Here is a 13,785-nt window from a genome sequence, read left to right on the forward strand (position 1 = left end):
CTTATCGTGTTTGCTATTTCTTCTCTCGCTTTCTTCCTTATCTCTTATATCTCTTTCTATATCTCTCTCATTCATTCAGTGTCATTCATTCTCGTCCTCAAATTAAACGTAACAACAGACACACCAAAAGTAATACGACCAAAAATACGACAAAGCTTCATGACCGTTTTTATCAAAATAATCAAAGTCCATCGCTTTTATTTACCCTTAGAATGACAAATAGGGAGATTTATAAATTAGCTGCCTTTTTCACGAGTGTTCCAATAACGTTTTTCGTCAACATCGAATAGAGTCAAGATATGAGCAGTATGCAAAAGAGAATTCACCTCAATATGCTTACTGGAGAGAAAAAATGCGATGTTTCATCATCAGCAGATAACATTTTAACGATAGACTGTTTCACAAATTAAACTGAATTTTTCTTTAACAAAAATTTATTTAGTTCAGTTAAAGTTAAAGGGTACGATTTCCAATTTCTGTTTTGCCATTCGGGATATATCGAGAGGTCCACTGGACTGCGATGTGCAATTGAAAATTTTGTTATTTGCCGTTCTAAAGGCTTAAATTTTCGTTCGTCGGATACTTTCACTCAATCGCGCCCATTTCGCAATGGGTAAACCAGCATCTGTCCGCGTAGTTTGAGAAACGTGAATGCGTGACGCTCATAAATTTTCTCTTTCCCGCAATTAGAATAATATACTTCTCTGTCTCTTTCTTTTTAAAAAAAATAAAGCACTGTACTTTCTAAATACCTGGATGGCATGCGTGTAACACTTCTCATGTCTCATATTATACTTCATCACGTATATAAATCTCTTTTTTTCATCCTTCGCTTCACCCCCCCCCCCAATTTTTTCCCACCCACTCTTCATCCCAAAGAAAATTTTTGTTCTCCCACAAAAAGTGCAATACACAAAAAAGGGCGGCCGATCGTCTGCTTCAGGCACTACCAAATCGGAAATTCTTACGTCCTAAAGATAATCTTATAATATTCTACGTAATAATACATGTAACTTTCGATAAACGCATTGTTAAATAAATTTTTAACGATAAACGCGCCGCGTTTAATACCAGAAAAAAATAAATCTTTTGTTATCTATACAACACCGAACCGTATTTTTATTCTAAAATCGCGAATTTTTGTGCCGTGCGGACGATCGACCTGGAAAGAAATTTAGCATCTAAATATCACACGTAGCACATCTCATAAATCGTCACAAATAGCGTAAAATTTCCTGCGGTCGAATAGCATGGTATGATAATTAAATTTATAACGGTCTGATGTACGATCGAGTAATTTAAATTAAAAACAAAATCGAGCCATGTCAAGACGAATCTGGAACAACCAATGCCATTCTGTTGCTTGAAATCGAGCGACAAGCGTACAATGTAATATTATATAATATCTATTCCAAGGCAGAGAATAATACAAGTTGTTCTAGTTTCAAGTTGTAATAGGTGTATATTGTCGAATAATCACGTACGTTAAGAAATCGAGTCATTGCACACTTTTGACGTGACATATGATTATTATCGCTTCCCTACCAAAAATGCATTAATTTTTTTTAAATATATTTACAATAACAGGCACCGAAATATTTTCAATTAACGAAAAGCTTTGCAATTAAGGCATGCAATATGTAAAACAATTCTAAAAATGTAAGTTAGAATTTGTAATGTTGAATAAAAATTAATTATGAAATTAGAATTTTTTTGTATAATATATAATATAGCATAATATATATTTAATAACGTATACTATAATAAATAAACATATAGTATATGTTTGAAATTATAGTAATATCTCAAAAGTAGGCAAATGCAAAACATATTTTATAAAACAATTTTAGGAAAATTAATATATTCGTCATTTTTTTCGGTAAAAGCAATATATATGATATTAATGTCTGAAAGAAGTAGGGAAGTTTACTTCTTTTTGTTTTATTTTAATATATCGCGTCGGAAAGAAATTTTAAATATTAAAGCGTACAAATTCGTGTATACAATCAACTACTTTTCTTTTATATCAAGAAGCGATAATAATCAAATGTCGTAATGTTTCTCAAGCATCGCGTCATTTTCAATTACGTGCCTTTGAGGGCAGAAAAAGATATGTCAAAGTAAACCAGCTGTGATTGCGTTTCGTCTTGTTTTCTCTTAAGCTTCACCACGATATCCTAGTCGATTCTTTTGCAACTGTTTCTTCGCTTCGGTTAGAGTTTTTCCCAATCTCCCAAACCGACACCAAAAAGGAAAAAGAAAAAAAAATTACGTACGTATCTAAACGCAAGGAATTCCTCGCTTCGCATGGCGCGTCGCCGCGGGCGCGAACGCCGTAAATCGCAATATATAAAACCTAATTAGAAAGAGATTAATAAGCCCAATTATTACGCGCAAGACTCGAGTTAGACCTGATTAAAAGCTGTGTAAATAACACAAAGACCGATTCGTAAAAAGCATTTAAGACGCTTCACCTACATACTCTTGTGTATATATATCTATATATGTATACATATAATATTTTTGCTTACTTATATTTCAAATCTACGAAATTTTATCTTTTATCCACCCTTACGCTCGTTCTCTCTCGTATGGTCACGTTCTCAATTTTTTCTTCTCGTCTTTATTTTTTTTTCTTTTCTCAATGTTTTTCGACGTGGCGGATACGCGAATCTACGCGTTTCACGCGACAGTTTTGTAGTCGGTCTCATTTCTTCTTTCTCTTGTTTTATTATCCATTACTCTTTGACATATCCCTATCTGTATGACTCGCTGTGATCTATAATCGCGACAGCCAGCCGAATGATTTCGCGTAGACGCTCTGCGTCGTCTTTGTTATCGTTGCGGTTTTCGCGATGGCAAATCACTCGGACGATTATAAAGATCCGTACCCTTTTCCACCAACATTATCTCTAATCCTCATTCGCTTTCCATCTCTGTTCTTTCTCCGTTCTTTCTCCGTTTTCTTTTTGTGTTTCACGCATTTTGAATCGTTTCAAAGGCACATGTATAATGAATTACAAATATCATCAGCGCGACACGGTCGCGCCGTCTTTACGCCTCTTCCTTCATCACATCGTCGTCGTCGTTGCCGTCGCTCTCGTTGCTTCTCTTTTTTATTCGTTTACTTTCTTTTCCTTTCTGCTGAAATTTTGAACAAAGCTAAGCGAGAGTGTGCAAGCCGCCGTAAGTGCGTGCAGACGTATCGAACGAAGAGAAAACGAGTCGAATATCTTGAAAGAATACAACGAAGGAAGAATATCCGCGGTTCGATCAATATCCATCACATATTCCTTGTCTCTAACGTTCTCTTCTTATTCTATTCATTAATGTGTAATAATTCACTTAAATCCAAATTAAATCCAATTAGCGAGGGAAAATATGTTACGAGCCTGTAACGTTATTAATATTATTTCCTTAAAGCTCCGATCACATGGTATAGAGTATTAATTTCTCCGTTATGAGAATGTTACCTGACAATAACAATGCATGCAGTTGATAACAGATTTATCTCACATGAATTAAAGATATTTATTCAAGAACCGTTCTGATTCTAATATTAATTGCACACACACACGCGCGCGCGCGCACACGCACACATGTTCATATATAAACAATTAATTTTTTATATAGAAAAACCATTGATGAATTTATCTTTTAGATTTCGAATTTAAAAAACGAGTCAAAAGACCATAATTCAATCAATAATTTCAGACTGTTTATCAGCAAAGAAAATATGCTTTTCTGCTAAGCTAAAAAGATATAAACAAAAGAATATTTTTATTTAGTTATAAGCTGAAATAATAACACTATCCATGGATCGGTGAATTCTCGATCAACAAGTAAAGAAATAGGCTCGGCTCCTAGAAGCAACTTATAGAAACTTGGCACAGCATTTACGATAACAAGCGACTTATCAATAGAAAGTAAAGAAATGCATAAACGTAACGTCTCTTCATCTTCATAACTTTCAGTAGATCTGATCGTTTTCGTAAGAATTCATGAATCTCATCAAACTGGTCAAATTGGTCAAATCGGCGGAATCATAGATTATTATATCTTGTGTATTTTAGGATCAATTAGATAAATCCGATTAAAGATCTTAAAGAGAATTGTTTCGTTCTAACATACTTTAAATTTTGTTTTTATTTCGCTATTTCCTTCGTATCCAAAAGTGGAATTCAAACTTAAATGTATACAAAATTTAATTTGTCAAAATGAGAAAAATATAGTCTCCCTTTCAAGTAAATTTCTTCAACTGTATATAGAAAAATATTCATCTATCTTTTGTTTGACTTTACATATTTCCAAAAAAGGTATAATTTCAGTGCGTTTGCCGTAAAGTTTAATTAATGTAATAATAAGGCACACGGTTCACGATTCGCGATTTTTCCTGAAATCCGCCGATTTAGTTGTTTCATTGAGAAAAAAAATGTCCTCGATTAGCCAAGCGATAAAAACAATATCGATTTCACACAGAAGTAACCGTCGCATCGCTATCTGCAAGTTTCTTATTCTCCATGTATTTTCCTAATCCATGTGTTTTCCCCCCATTATTTTTACCGAACGATATCTTACTACTCCCGATTTTATCACTATAAGTATCACTTTCGTTGTTGTCCACACGATAATTCTTTTCGCTGGCACTCTCATTCTTGCCTTCGATCTATCTTCTCTATTTATATCCTTTACACTCTCTACACATCTCTTCGGATCGGCGCGACCACAAATTCTCGCGGGAAAAGAAAAACGCTCTAGGCGCGCGCTTCCTTCCTTTCCTCTTAGAAAAAACATAGAAAAAAGAGTCGTTAAGAGCTAGGACCTACCTAATAGTACTCTTATATTCCTAATAATCTAATAATCTCCGTCGATGACGGCGGTCCGTTGGCATTACCCTCACGAGACACTGTCCCGAGCACGGTGTGTCGCTTTATAGCCAGTTTCAACCTTCTTAATCGTACTTCTCTCGACCGCCGCCATTCATCAAGGCCTCGTGAGGCAGTAGTATTATCAATTATCATTCAATAACTATGTATCATCGATCCATAATCATATTTATCGATTAACTTTATCGTCTACCATGTCACCGCTCTCTTTAACTGCTTACGTAACGTCATCATCGTCGACCACATCTCTCCCTTCCTTTCTCTCTTCGTCGTCACCATCAACATTATACCCGTTCCCGTTCCCGTATAATGCGCCTCGCGTCCATTAACGATTTTCGGCATTAGATCTTCCTTTCTCATTAACACCCGGCAATCGGCGAACGAGTGAATGTCGGGCACCCCCGATCAAAATCGCTTCATTCTCACACCTTTTCCCTTTCCCTTAGTGAGATCTCCCTCTCTTATATGTCTCTTTCTCCCTTTCTATTTTTCTTTTCTGATGCCTTAATCTTTTGTTCGCTTACTATATGATACGCATCAGCGTGCGGCCACTATCGATCGACCGGACGAAGTCTGGGAAGCGAAACTATCGCCGATTATTTGCAAAGAGACCACGCGGATCGCGGTGGTTCTAGTAGCGCGGGACCGAAAGGATAGATTATCAGTAGTTATTGCACTTGGACGGAAGACGAGTCCTTCTGGCCTACGATCTGGCTCCAAACTATGGAGCTGATGTCATCCAGGAAGTCAAGTCAAAGTTTTTTTCGTTTTCATACGACATCGTCCAAAAATATTAATTTTAAATACTCTGCCTACTAAATATCGAAGTCGAAAAAGAAATTGCGAATCATTCTAATCTTTTTTTTTCGTTAAACAAAACAGTATCGCGAAAGTCATATACATGCTTTCAATAATATACTTGTTTAATTGGAAATGTTTCTCTGTTAAGTGATTAGTCAATAATTACGGTTGAATCAGGCAGATTGAACATTGAAAACAGATTGAATTAGACGATGAACTATACGATATGTAACAACGTTTCCGTACGCTTTTGTCGAAAATATTTTATCCATGACATCTCTTAGAATGAATTTCGATCAACTTTAAATTTGTTAAATTTATTACTATGTATATACTTTCAAAAATGAAAGATGTCTCGTCTCATCTCTTTAATAATTGATATTCGAAGTTGGATTATTAAGAAACTTCGTCGAGAATTTAAAGCACTATGCGTTTCCTGGATGCGTATTATTGTCTATAAGGATTCCTCCGTTTGAAATAGGGAGAGTGCAAGGACTGTAACTCGTGTTGTTTGTACGTTAAAGGAAAGTTCCAATTCGTGTAAAATATTTCGCGTCATAGAGCAACATATCTTAATACATCTTATAGGTCTGAAATTTATGAATTTTTCGAATGGTCAGCAATATGCAAGGATATTTTCGTAAACTTTAAATAAGCTGCATTTTGAGACAGTATAATGGAAAACAAAACTTACTTGACTTATCTGAATCACAATTCGCACATATAGTTATTTTGAAAATGCATGAAAACGTGTTGCTCCGAGTATTACATAAATCTCTTTTTTTTTATGTACTCACACATGAAGTCCTAGAAATATTAACGCCCACGATGTTCGTATAAGTAAGTTACAGTTTCATTTCATGCGAGGTCTGCCCTCGCGCTCTCAAGTAATCCGGGAAATTTCGTGGGACGGGACCACCTAAGGGAGGTGAAATTCCGCCGCTTGACTGGGGATCGAGACTCCGTCACGACTTTCTTTCAAGATCGATCGCGAGCGCCACTCGCTGAGGAGCGCGCGATCGCTCGCACGCCCAACAAGAAAAAGGGAAACTAAATCTATCGCTTCGCTCGCGTTCAGCCGTCGCGCATACTTAACTGTATACATGAGTTACGAGTAATAGTAGTAATAGTAATAATAGTAGTAGTAGTATAGTTTAGCTTGTCTCATAAATATTGTCTACAGTATGGAAAGTCGGGCGGCCGTGGCGCGCGTATTTGGCGTGGCGTAGGAATACGGGACCTGGTGCCAGATAGCATCCGAGCACGCATACCTGAGTCTGTTCGAACACCCGATATTTCATTATATTGCAGATTACACCGAGCAGAAGAGCCCGTACTCTCGTCGTATGTCCAGCGCTAAGCCCTGTTGATTTTTATTTTTAACATACAGCGCGATTTTTGTATGAAACAAATAAAACAAACGAAGCGAAAAGTAAAGAGGGGTATTACAGTTTCACGTGCCGACCTGAATTGAAATCAATTTGATCGACGTTGCGGATTAATTGGTAATACAAATTACGCATTCGTAAGGATCGGTTGATCCAATTTCAATTAAATGATCGACTAAGAATTTTTATCTAAAAAAAAATCAAACTTTAACAGACCGTTTGAGAGTAAAAGCTGAAAAGGACTGGCTTTCACTAATTTACTTGGTAATCAATTCTTTCGTAAAATGTCACAAGTTACATGCGATTTAATAAATTATGTAATCAATCAACAAAGCCTAGTATTTGCCTATAATCTGCATATAATCGAATTGTGAAAGATGGTTCTATCACGTAAATTTAAAAAAGTAATGAGGAAAGGGAATTATTTTTAAATTTGTGAAATATCGCTGTCGAATTAACGAGGAAGAAAAGTATAGATATTAAAAAATAAGCATTCATCACTTTTATCGAAAACAAAAAAGGAATTGAATTTACTATTGAGATGCTCTATTAGCATTTATAGGATCGTCTCGAATGTTGCAAGGAATTGCGGTACCGTACTCGGTACACGGCCGTTCGTCATGCCCGTCGACCCGATCGCGCGCGATCGAAATGCGATAGAGGAGAAAATAAAGACTCGTGTGTGTGTGAAAGAATACGCGAGGGGCCTTAACGAGGACGCTTAATTAAAAGGAGTTAATCATACGCTTTACATAATATAAATATATATACTCTTAAATGCATCATATAGGAATCTACGTTTGTGTATCTGGCAGTCTGGCGATCACAATGCTGTAGGAATACCTCGCGGTAGTGTGGGCAATACAATATATCTATATGTATGTATATAAATATATACGTGTGTATATGTATGTATATGCATGTTCGGATGCGCGTGCACGCGTATTCGCGCGCCCACGCGCGAGTTTGCGTGTAGGCATATACGTGTGGGTACGTACATGGAAATACCTCTCTCTGTCTGTCTCTCTATCTCTCCTTACTAGCATGCGGGTATGGTCGAGTATGTATGTAGGAAGCATAACGAAATGCGGGGGACAATCCGCGCGAATCCGTGCCTAATACTGTGTTTACTTGTGGTTGCATCGCTGCGAGGAATATAGTGTAAATGGCTGTCTTGCCTGGACAAGACTGTGGAAACTTCTTCACCACTTTCAGGCCGTTTAATGCGGTTTTTCTCGTTTCTCTGTCACTTTTAGAATAATTCCTAGATCTAAAATTAGTAGTACGAGTGACTAATGTTACATTTAACGGTACATGAATACGTTAACTTAATATATAATAAAATATAGTATATATTCGCGCGTTCTTTTCAATTTTAATAATATAATTTCGTTGCGAAAACGTTCATCCGAAACACCACGAAATGATTAGAGTCGGGGAAATCAAATGTGTGTGGATAAATTATTATAAAAACACTTTCGCGAGAATTTTTTTTAAATAACTTACGAAATATATATCTCTCCGTAATAAATATTTTATACATATATATAAATATACTATACACCAAAAAAATAATTTCACAATAAATTTTGTAATAAATTTTGCCATAAGTTTCTCTTAATGATACACGTAAGTTTTACTCTAAATATCCCAAAATAAACTCAATAAAATTTTATAAACACCTGCCTGCAAGTTTCATAAATAATTATAAAATTTTTACTAAAAAAATTTTAATATATCTTTTTAGATACTTTCTAAATATATTAAAAAGAATCCCTAATAAATGTCTCACTGGATTAATCGCGTATGTCCAATGCAACGACGAACGAGTAGATCCGAACAGGATAAGCGAAAACTTTGGAAGAGCCATTTTGCCATTCACAAGACTCCTTTTAAATCCGGTTTCAGTAAAGCAATTATATTACAGGGATTTGTTTCACTCGCGTTTTGACATTGTTATAATCAAGTCGCGTTGAAATAAACTGCTCCAAAACGAGAAACAAGTGTAATAATTGGCGATCGAAAACAGATTGCGGAATGAGTCGAGATGACAAGCGGTGTGAGTTAGCGATGAGATTTTCAACCTTTGCTCACTTTCGCTCTCCAACCTGTCACTCGCACCCGCCGTTATTGCATAATATAAAAATTTACCGCGTAGCCGCTGGTCTGGCCTGAAAGAGGTGAAGTTCTGGTTCGCCTACGAAGACAGCCTCTGAGGATTCAGGGCTGTCCTAAGAGCGACTTTAGCGTTGATACTGACTCCGTGGCTTGCAGTCGTACGTTATCAATGTATCGCGCGAGTACTGTATATCGGGTCGACGGACTTTTTGCTGACGTGGCCGCATTTTTCGGATCTCTCCGGAATATTCGCTTTCTCTCACCCACTCTCGCATCTCCTTCCCTCTCTCTTTCTCGGTTTCTTTTTCTTTTTTTGATGTCCCCAGTGAGCCACACGCGCACGGCTACGCCCGTTTAAAAATATGGAACCAGTGTGACCAGAATGGTTGCTATGGAAGAGCTCCGGTTTACCGGACGGTCTCAGTCCTACCCGAGGCGGGCCCCGGAGGAAAGAAGAAATGCGCTGAAGAAAAGTTCTTCCTGACGATCGCGACCCTCGAGCCCGCGTTTGTCACGAGATCGCCTCACTACCGGATGTCAAAAACGAATAATGCACCTAACGGATGGTCGATCGTTCGTGTTCTGCCCTCGTGATTTCGCACATCGCGTCGTTATCGCGGTTTAAACATTAAAAAAAAAAAGAGACGCGCGTGAGCGAGCGATCTGTCGAGCACAAACCGATGGAGGAGCATGTTGTCCCGGCGGGCTCGAGGATGAAGTTCCTAGGCCATACGAAGTGCGCCCCGGGCGGGAAATTGACGCGTTCTCTTGTTTACACGCGGCCTATATCTCGTTACGTAAAAATAATAATTAATTAATTAATCAATTGATTCACATAATAATAAACCTTAAAAAAGGATAAAAAAAATATGAATCCAAGATCGAGATGAGGGGATGGGCGGTCCCCTCTCCCGAGAAGCAGAAGTCTCGACGCTCACCTTCGTCAGCTTTAATCAATTATCGTTCTCGTCTCAAGGTCAATTGTACACCAACTTCGAATTCTTTTCAAGTTCCTTCCTCTTAATTTTATCCCCCCCCCCCTCCATTTGCTCTTTTCGAAGTCGTGCATACCGGTCGTCGATCGTGCGCGAGAGAGACGCGTCTCCTCTTCGTGGTGTATCTCTTCTTCCGTTCCTCTTGATCTACCGTGGTCTCTCCCGCGCGCGATCGCACCCGTGGAACGACGTCGACGACGAGCACTGGACGTCCATCCTCCTCCCCCTCATCACCTTACACAAGTTCCTGCTTGTAGATCTTCTCCTTGTGCATTCGCTCCATATGCCGCGCGATGTGCATCTTCTGTTTCGCCTTGTAGACGCAATGGGGACACTGAAACTGGGGTTCCTTGCCGCACTCCCACTTCTGATGATTCCTCAGGCTACTCTTCAGCTTGTAGACCCTGCCACAGGCCGGACAGTTGAAACCCTCCGGGTTAGACAAGCTGGAGCCCAGGCCCTTGCCCAAGCCCGCTCCAGATCGCCACATGATCGACGGCACGCTCCATCGCTGCCAGGCTGCCGCCCACTTGAGACCAGTGATGCTCAGGTCCTCGGCTGGAACACAAGATCCCCGGCTTTATTAGTATGTGTCCCACGCGAACGCACGATCGGTTGAGGCGAAATCTTTATTGCGTTGCCAAGCGCTCGAGTGGGAAACGCGGCCGACAGTATCCGACCGTCGTTCCCCGTTTTCGGCTTAAGAATTAGAGCTTAGCGGCTAGGGGACGGGGCTTTAGAGATGTGTGTCGATGGCTCGTTGATTCGATACCTCGACGTGCCTCTTCGACGTCGTACGGTCCACGTCTGCCTTTTCTCTTCTCTCTCGTTCTCTCTCCCTCTCTCTTTCTCTCTCTCTCTCTCTCTCCCTCTCTCTCTCTCTCTCTCTTTCTCTTTTTCTCTCTCTCCCTTATATCTGTGGGTGGATCCTTGTTCATGTATATTGAAAAAATAGTTCGGAGGGAAGTAGATAGAGCTCGAGGTTGTCGTCGGTAGCGGAGGGCCATCTCCCCGGCGTGTCCTAGAAAGAAAGCCATTTCGAAGAGGAGCCACGCTTGGGGATCGCTGGATCCTTGCGAGTCTCGCGGCCCATCTTCGATCGCAGGTGCATCGACGCAACGATCGACGTTGATCACTCAGTCAAGGGGATAGAGGAAAAAAATTGCGTGTCCTTCGTGTCCCTACTTTCGAGCCCCAAGCAGCTAGTTATGAGCTTCGCATACGAGGAAGGAGCAGTAACTGCATGTTACGAAAGTAACATTCACAGATCCGAGGCTGACCAGGTCGTTTAGGTAGATCTGTAACGTTTCCGTTAGAACTGGAAATGGTGCCAGTTGAACGGTGAATGTTCCTTTCGATGCGCAAGCGATGAAAGTTCGATACGTAAGTGGCATTTCTATATACAAGACTTGAGAAAGGTTAGTGCGCATGCTACTCCGCTGATATCGTACAGGTGGAGAAGGCAGGAGAAAGAGATAAGAGATGTCAAGGGTGTACTCAGTTGCTTAAATAGCTCTCGCTAACAATGCTTTGAACCAATCGAAGATATGCAATAAGATCGATTATTTACAAAGGAGAAATGCTTGTAACCTACAACTATTTGGATTTGTTGAGTTTTCTCATGCTTCATTTACTTTACGCATATTCCAATAACTATTTATTCATGATTATTCTTGCGAATGCCAATTGTAGCTCTCGATTCAATTGCCGATGTGAGATAATGGATGACCGTATTTCAACTATTTCGCTTGAAATTGAAAATTTACAGGTGCAAGTTATTTGCTGATATGGTTGTCCTTTTCTAAATCATAGGTGTATAAATTTCTATGTCATCAATTAACTTAGGATAAATATTATAAAATACGATATACTAGCATACGTTTGTAAGCTGCAAGGATAAAATTGGGTCGTCAAGGATGCATTTGTCGATTTTATACTACAATTACGAATTGGTTGATGAATACTGTGGGGGATAATTTTCCTAACAATCGTATGGATTGATTATTTATAAAAATAATATAACTGCTAACGACTAACAAAGATGGATCACGGGGTAGTTCGATATGATGCTCATATAAATTTATTTCCTTCAAACACACCAGTTATTTCTCATTCGAAATTACATGTTCAGTCCATAATTGAGATAGTAATAATGGCATGACTTACACAATGTTATCAGTCTTAATAAGTTCACTCATTACGTGTCTTATATTAATATATAAAAATATCGATCGTTACTTATACACTAACGATTTAAAATTAATTCCCTAACAAATATCATCTTCCCATCTTTGTTATTTCTCTTTCCTTTTTGCTCGTTCTTCATTGGAGAGAAAAACACAGAGTTTTTCTCATTGGCGTAAGGGGAATCTTGGTCTTAAATGGCACTTATTATTTTAGTAACTAATTACAATCGATATACATCGAAGGCACTGGGTTTTATGAGGACCTAAAATACGAAATAAATCATTCTGAATAATAATAATAATTACCTGATAAATTGATTAAGCTATCAACCTGCTAATCAAATTACCAATCGAACATTACAAACTGAGAAATGAAACACAGACACTAATTAAACACATTGGCAAATCATTATCGATGATTAATGTAATAAATGAAATATCTTCAGACAAAATCAAAATACGTCTAGCAAAACTTCCTAACCTAAAGCTAACATGAAGCTTGTTTTAATCTTAATTTCTAATGAGTATATATATGTAAATGTATATGTAAGTCTTCATCAATGAGTTTATGCACAGACGAAAAGTTATAAAAACAAATATATGGTGATCTGAAATATATGCAGACGTGTAACATACATAATATACATATGTGATATACGTATATGTACATGTATATGTGTATATATGTATATATATATGTATAATGCATGTATATATCTACGTATGAGTCCAAATTATGAAATTTTTTTTTAATACTTAAAGTGTACTTCTATGTACACGTCTGGAAATTAAATTCCCTTCAAAGTATTGTACTTCCCAAAACTTAGCGCTTTTTCCACTTCAAAACACACTGTCTGAATTCTTCTGGAATACTGGTAAGGGCTGCCAGCGAGTCTTGCTGAAACATCTTGTACATCTATATCACTGCCAGCAAAACGCCTTCCTTTATGTTGCTGCTTTATTTATCGAAAGAAAGAAAAGTCGCGAATTAATGTATAGCCCATTTTTTCTTTCTGGAGAATCGTCGGCAGCATTTAATAGCATTCCGGAAGAAGCATTAAAATTTTTTAGACAGTTTCTGAAATAGGAGAGGCGTGCTGGAATTGTTACGTTCCATGGGCCGGTACTTCGAACGGAAATTTAAAGTTTTAGACATGTAAATACACTCTAAATATTAAAAAAAATTTAGTATAATACTAAAAAATTTGTACTTTGGATATAACAATGTCCTACAATTTTGAAAGAGATTAAATTATTTACTCTGATACTTAAATAAAATTTTCATGAAAATTTATTTGAGATAAGTTCTATTGAAATAAAAGGGTTTAAAGACGGTTATACGTCAATTTGTAGAACTGTTATATGCATAACTAAGTTTGATGAAGTTTTGATTTATCTTTCATCTTACAAC

General features: G+C 37.9%; 1 protein-coding gene across 1 annotated transcript in view; it reads right to left on the bottom strand.

Moving 5' to 3' along the window:
* Positions 1-13,281, bottom strand: part of LOC105570110 (gastrula zinc finger protein xFG20-1-like) — a 35,244-nt gene extending 21,963 nt beyond the window's left edge. Inside the window, exons 1-3 of the mRNA XM_012027075.1 lie at positions 13,248-13,281; positions 10,428-10,746; positions 8,116-8,345 (exon numbers count right to left, since the gene is read on the bottom strand). Coding sequence (XP_011882465.1) covers positions 8,116-8,345; positions 10,428-10,746; positions 13,248-13,281 — 583 coding nt within the window. The remainder of the gene's footprint in view (positions 1-8,115; positions 8,346-10,427; positions 10,747-13,247) is intronic.
* Between the last annotated feature and the right edge of the window lie 504 nt (positions 13,282-13,785).

Source organism: Vollenhovia emeryi, unplaced genomic scaffold (assembly GCF_000949405.1).
Source record: "Vollenhovia emeryi isolate VEMERY1.0 unplaced genomic scaffold, V.emery_V1.0 DF939122.1, whole genome shotgun sequence".
NCBI lineage: Eukaryota > Metazoa > Arthropoda > Insecta > Hymenoptera > Formicidae > Vollenhovia > Vollenhovia emeryi.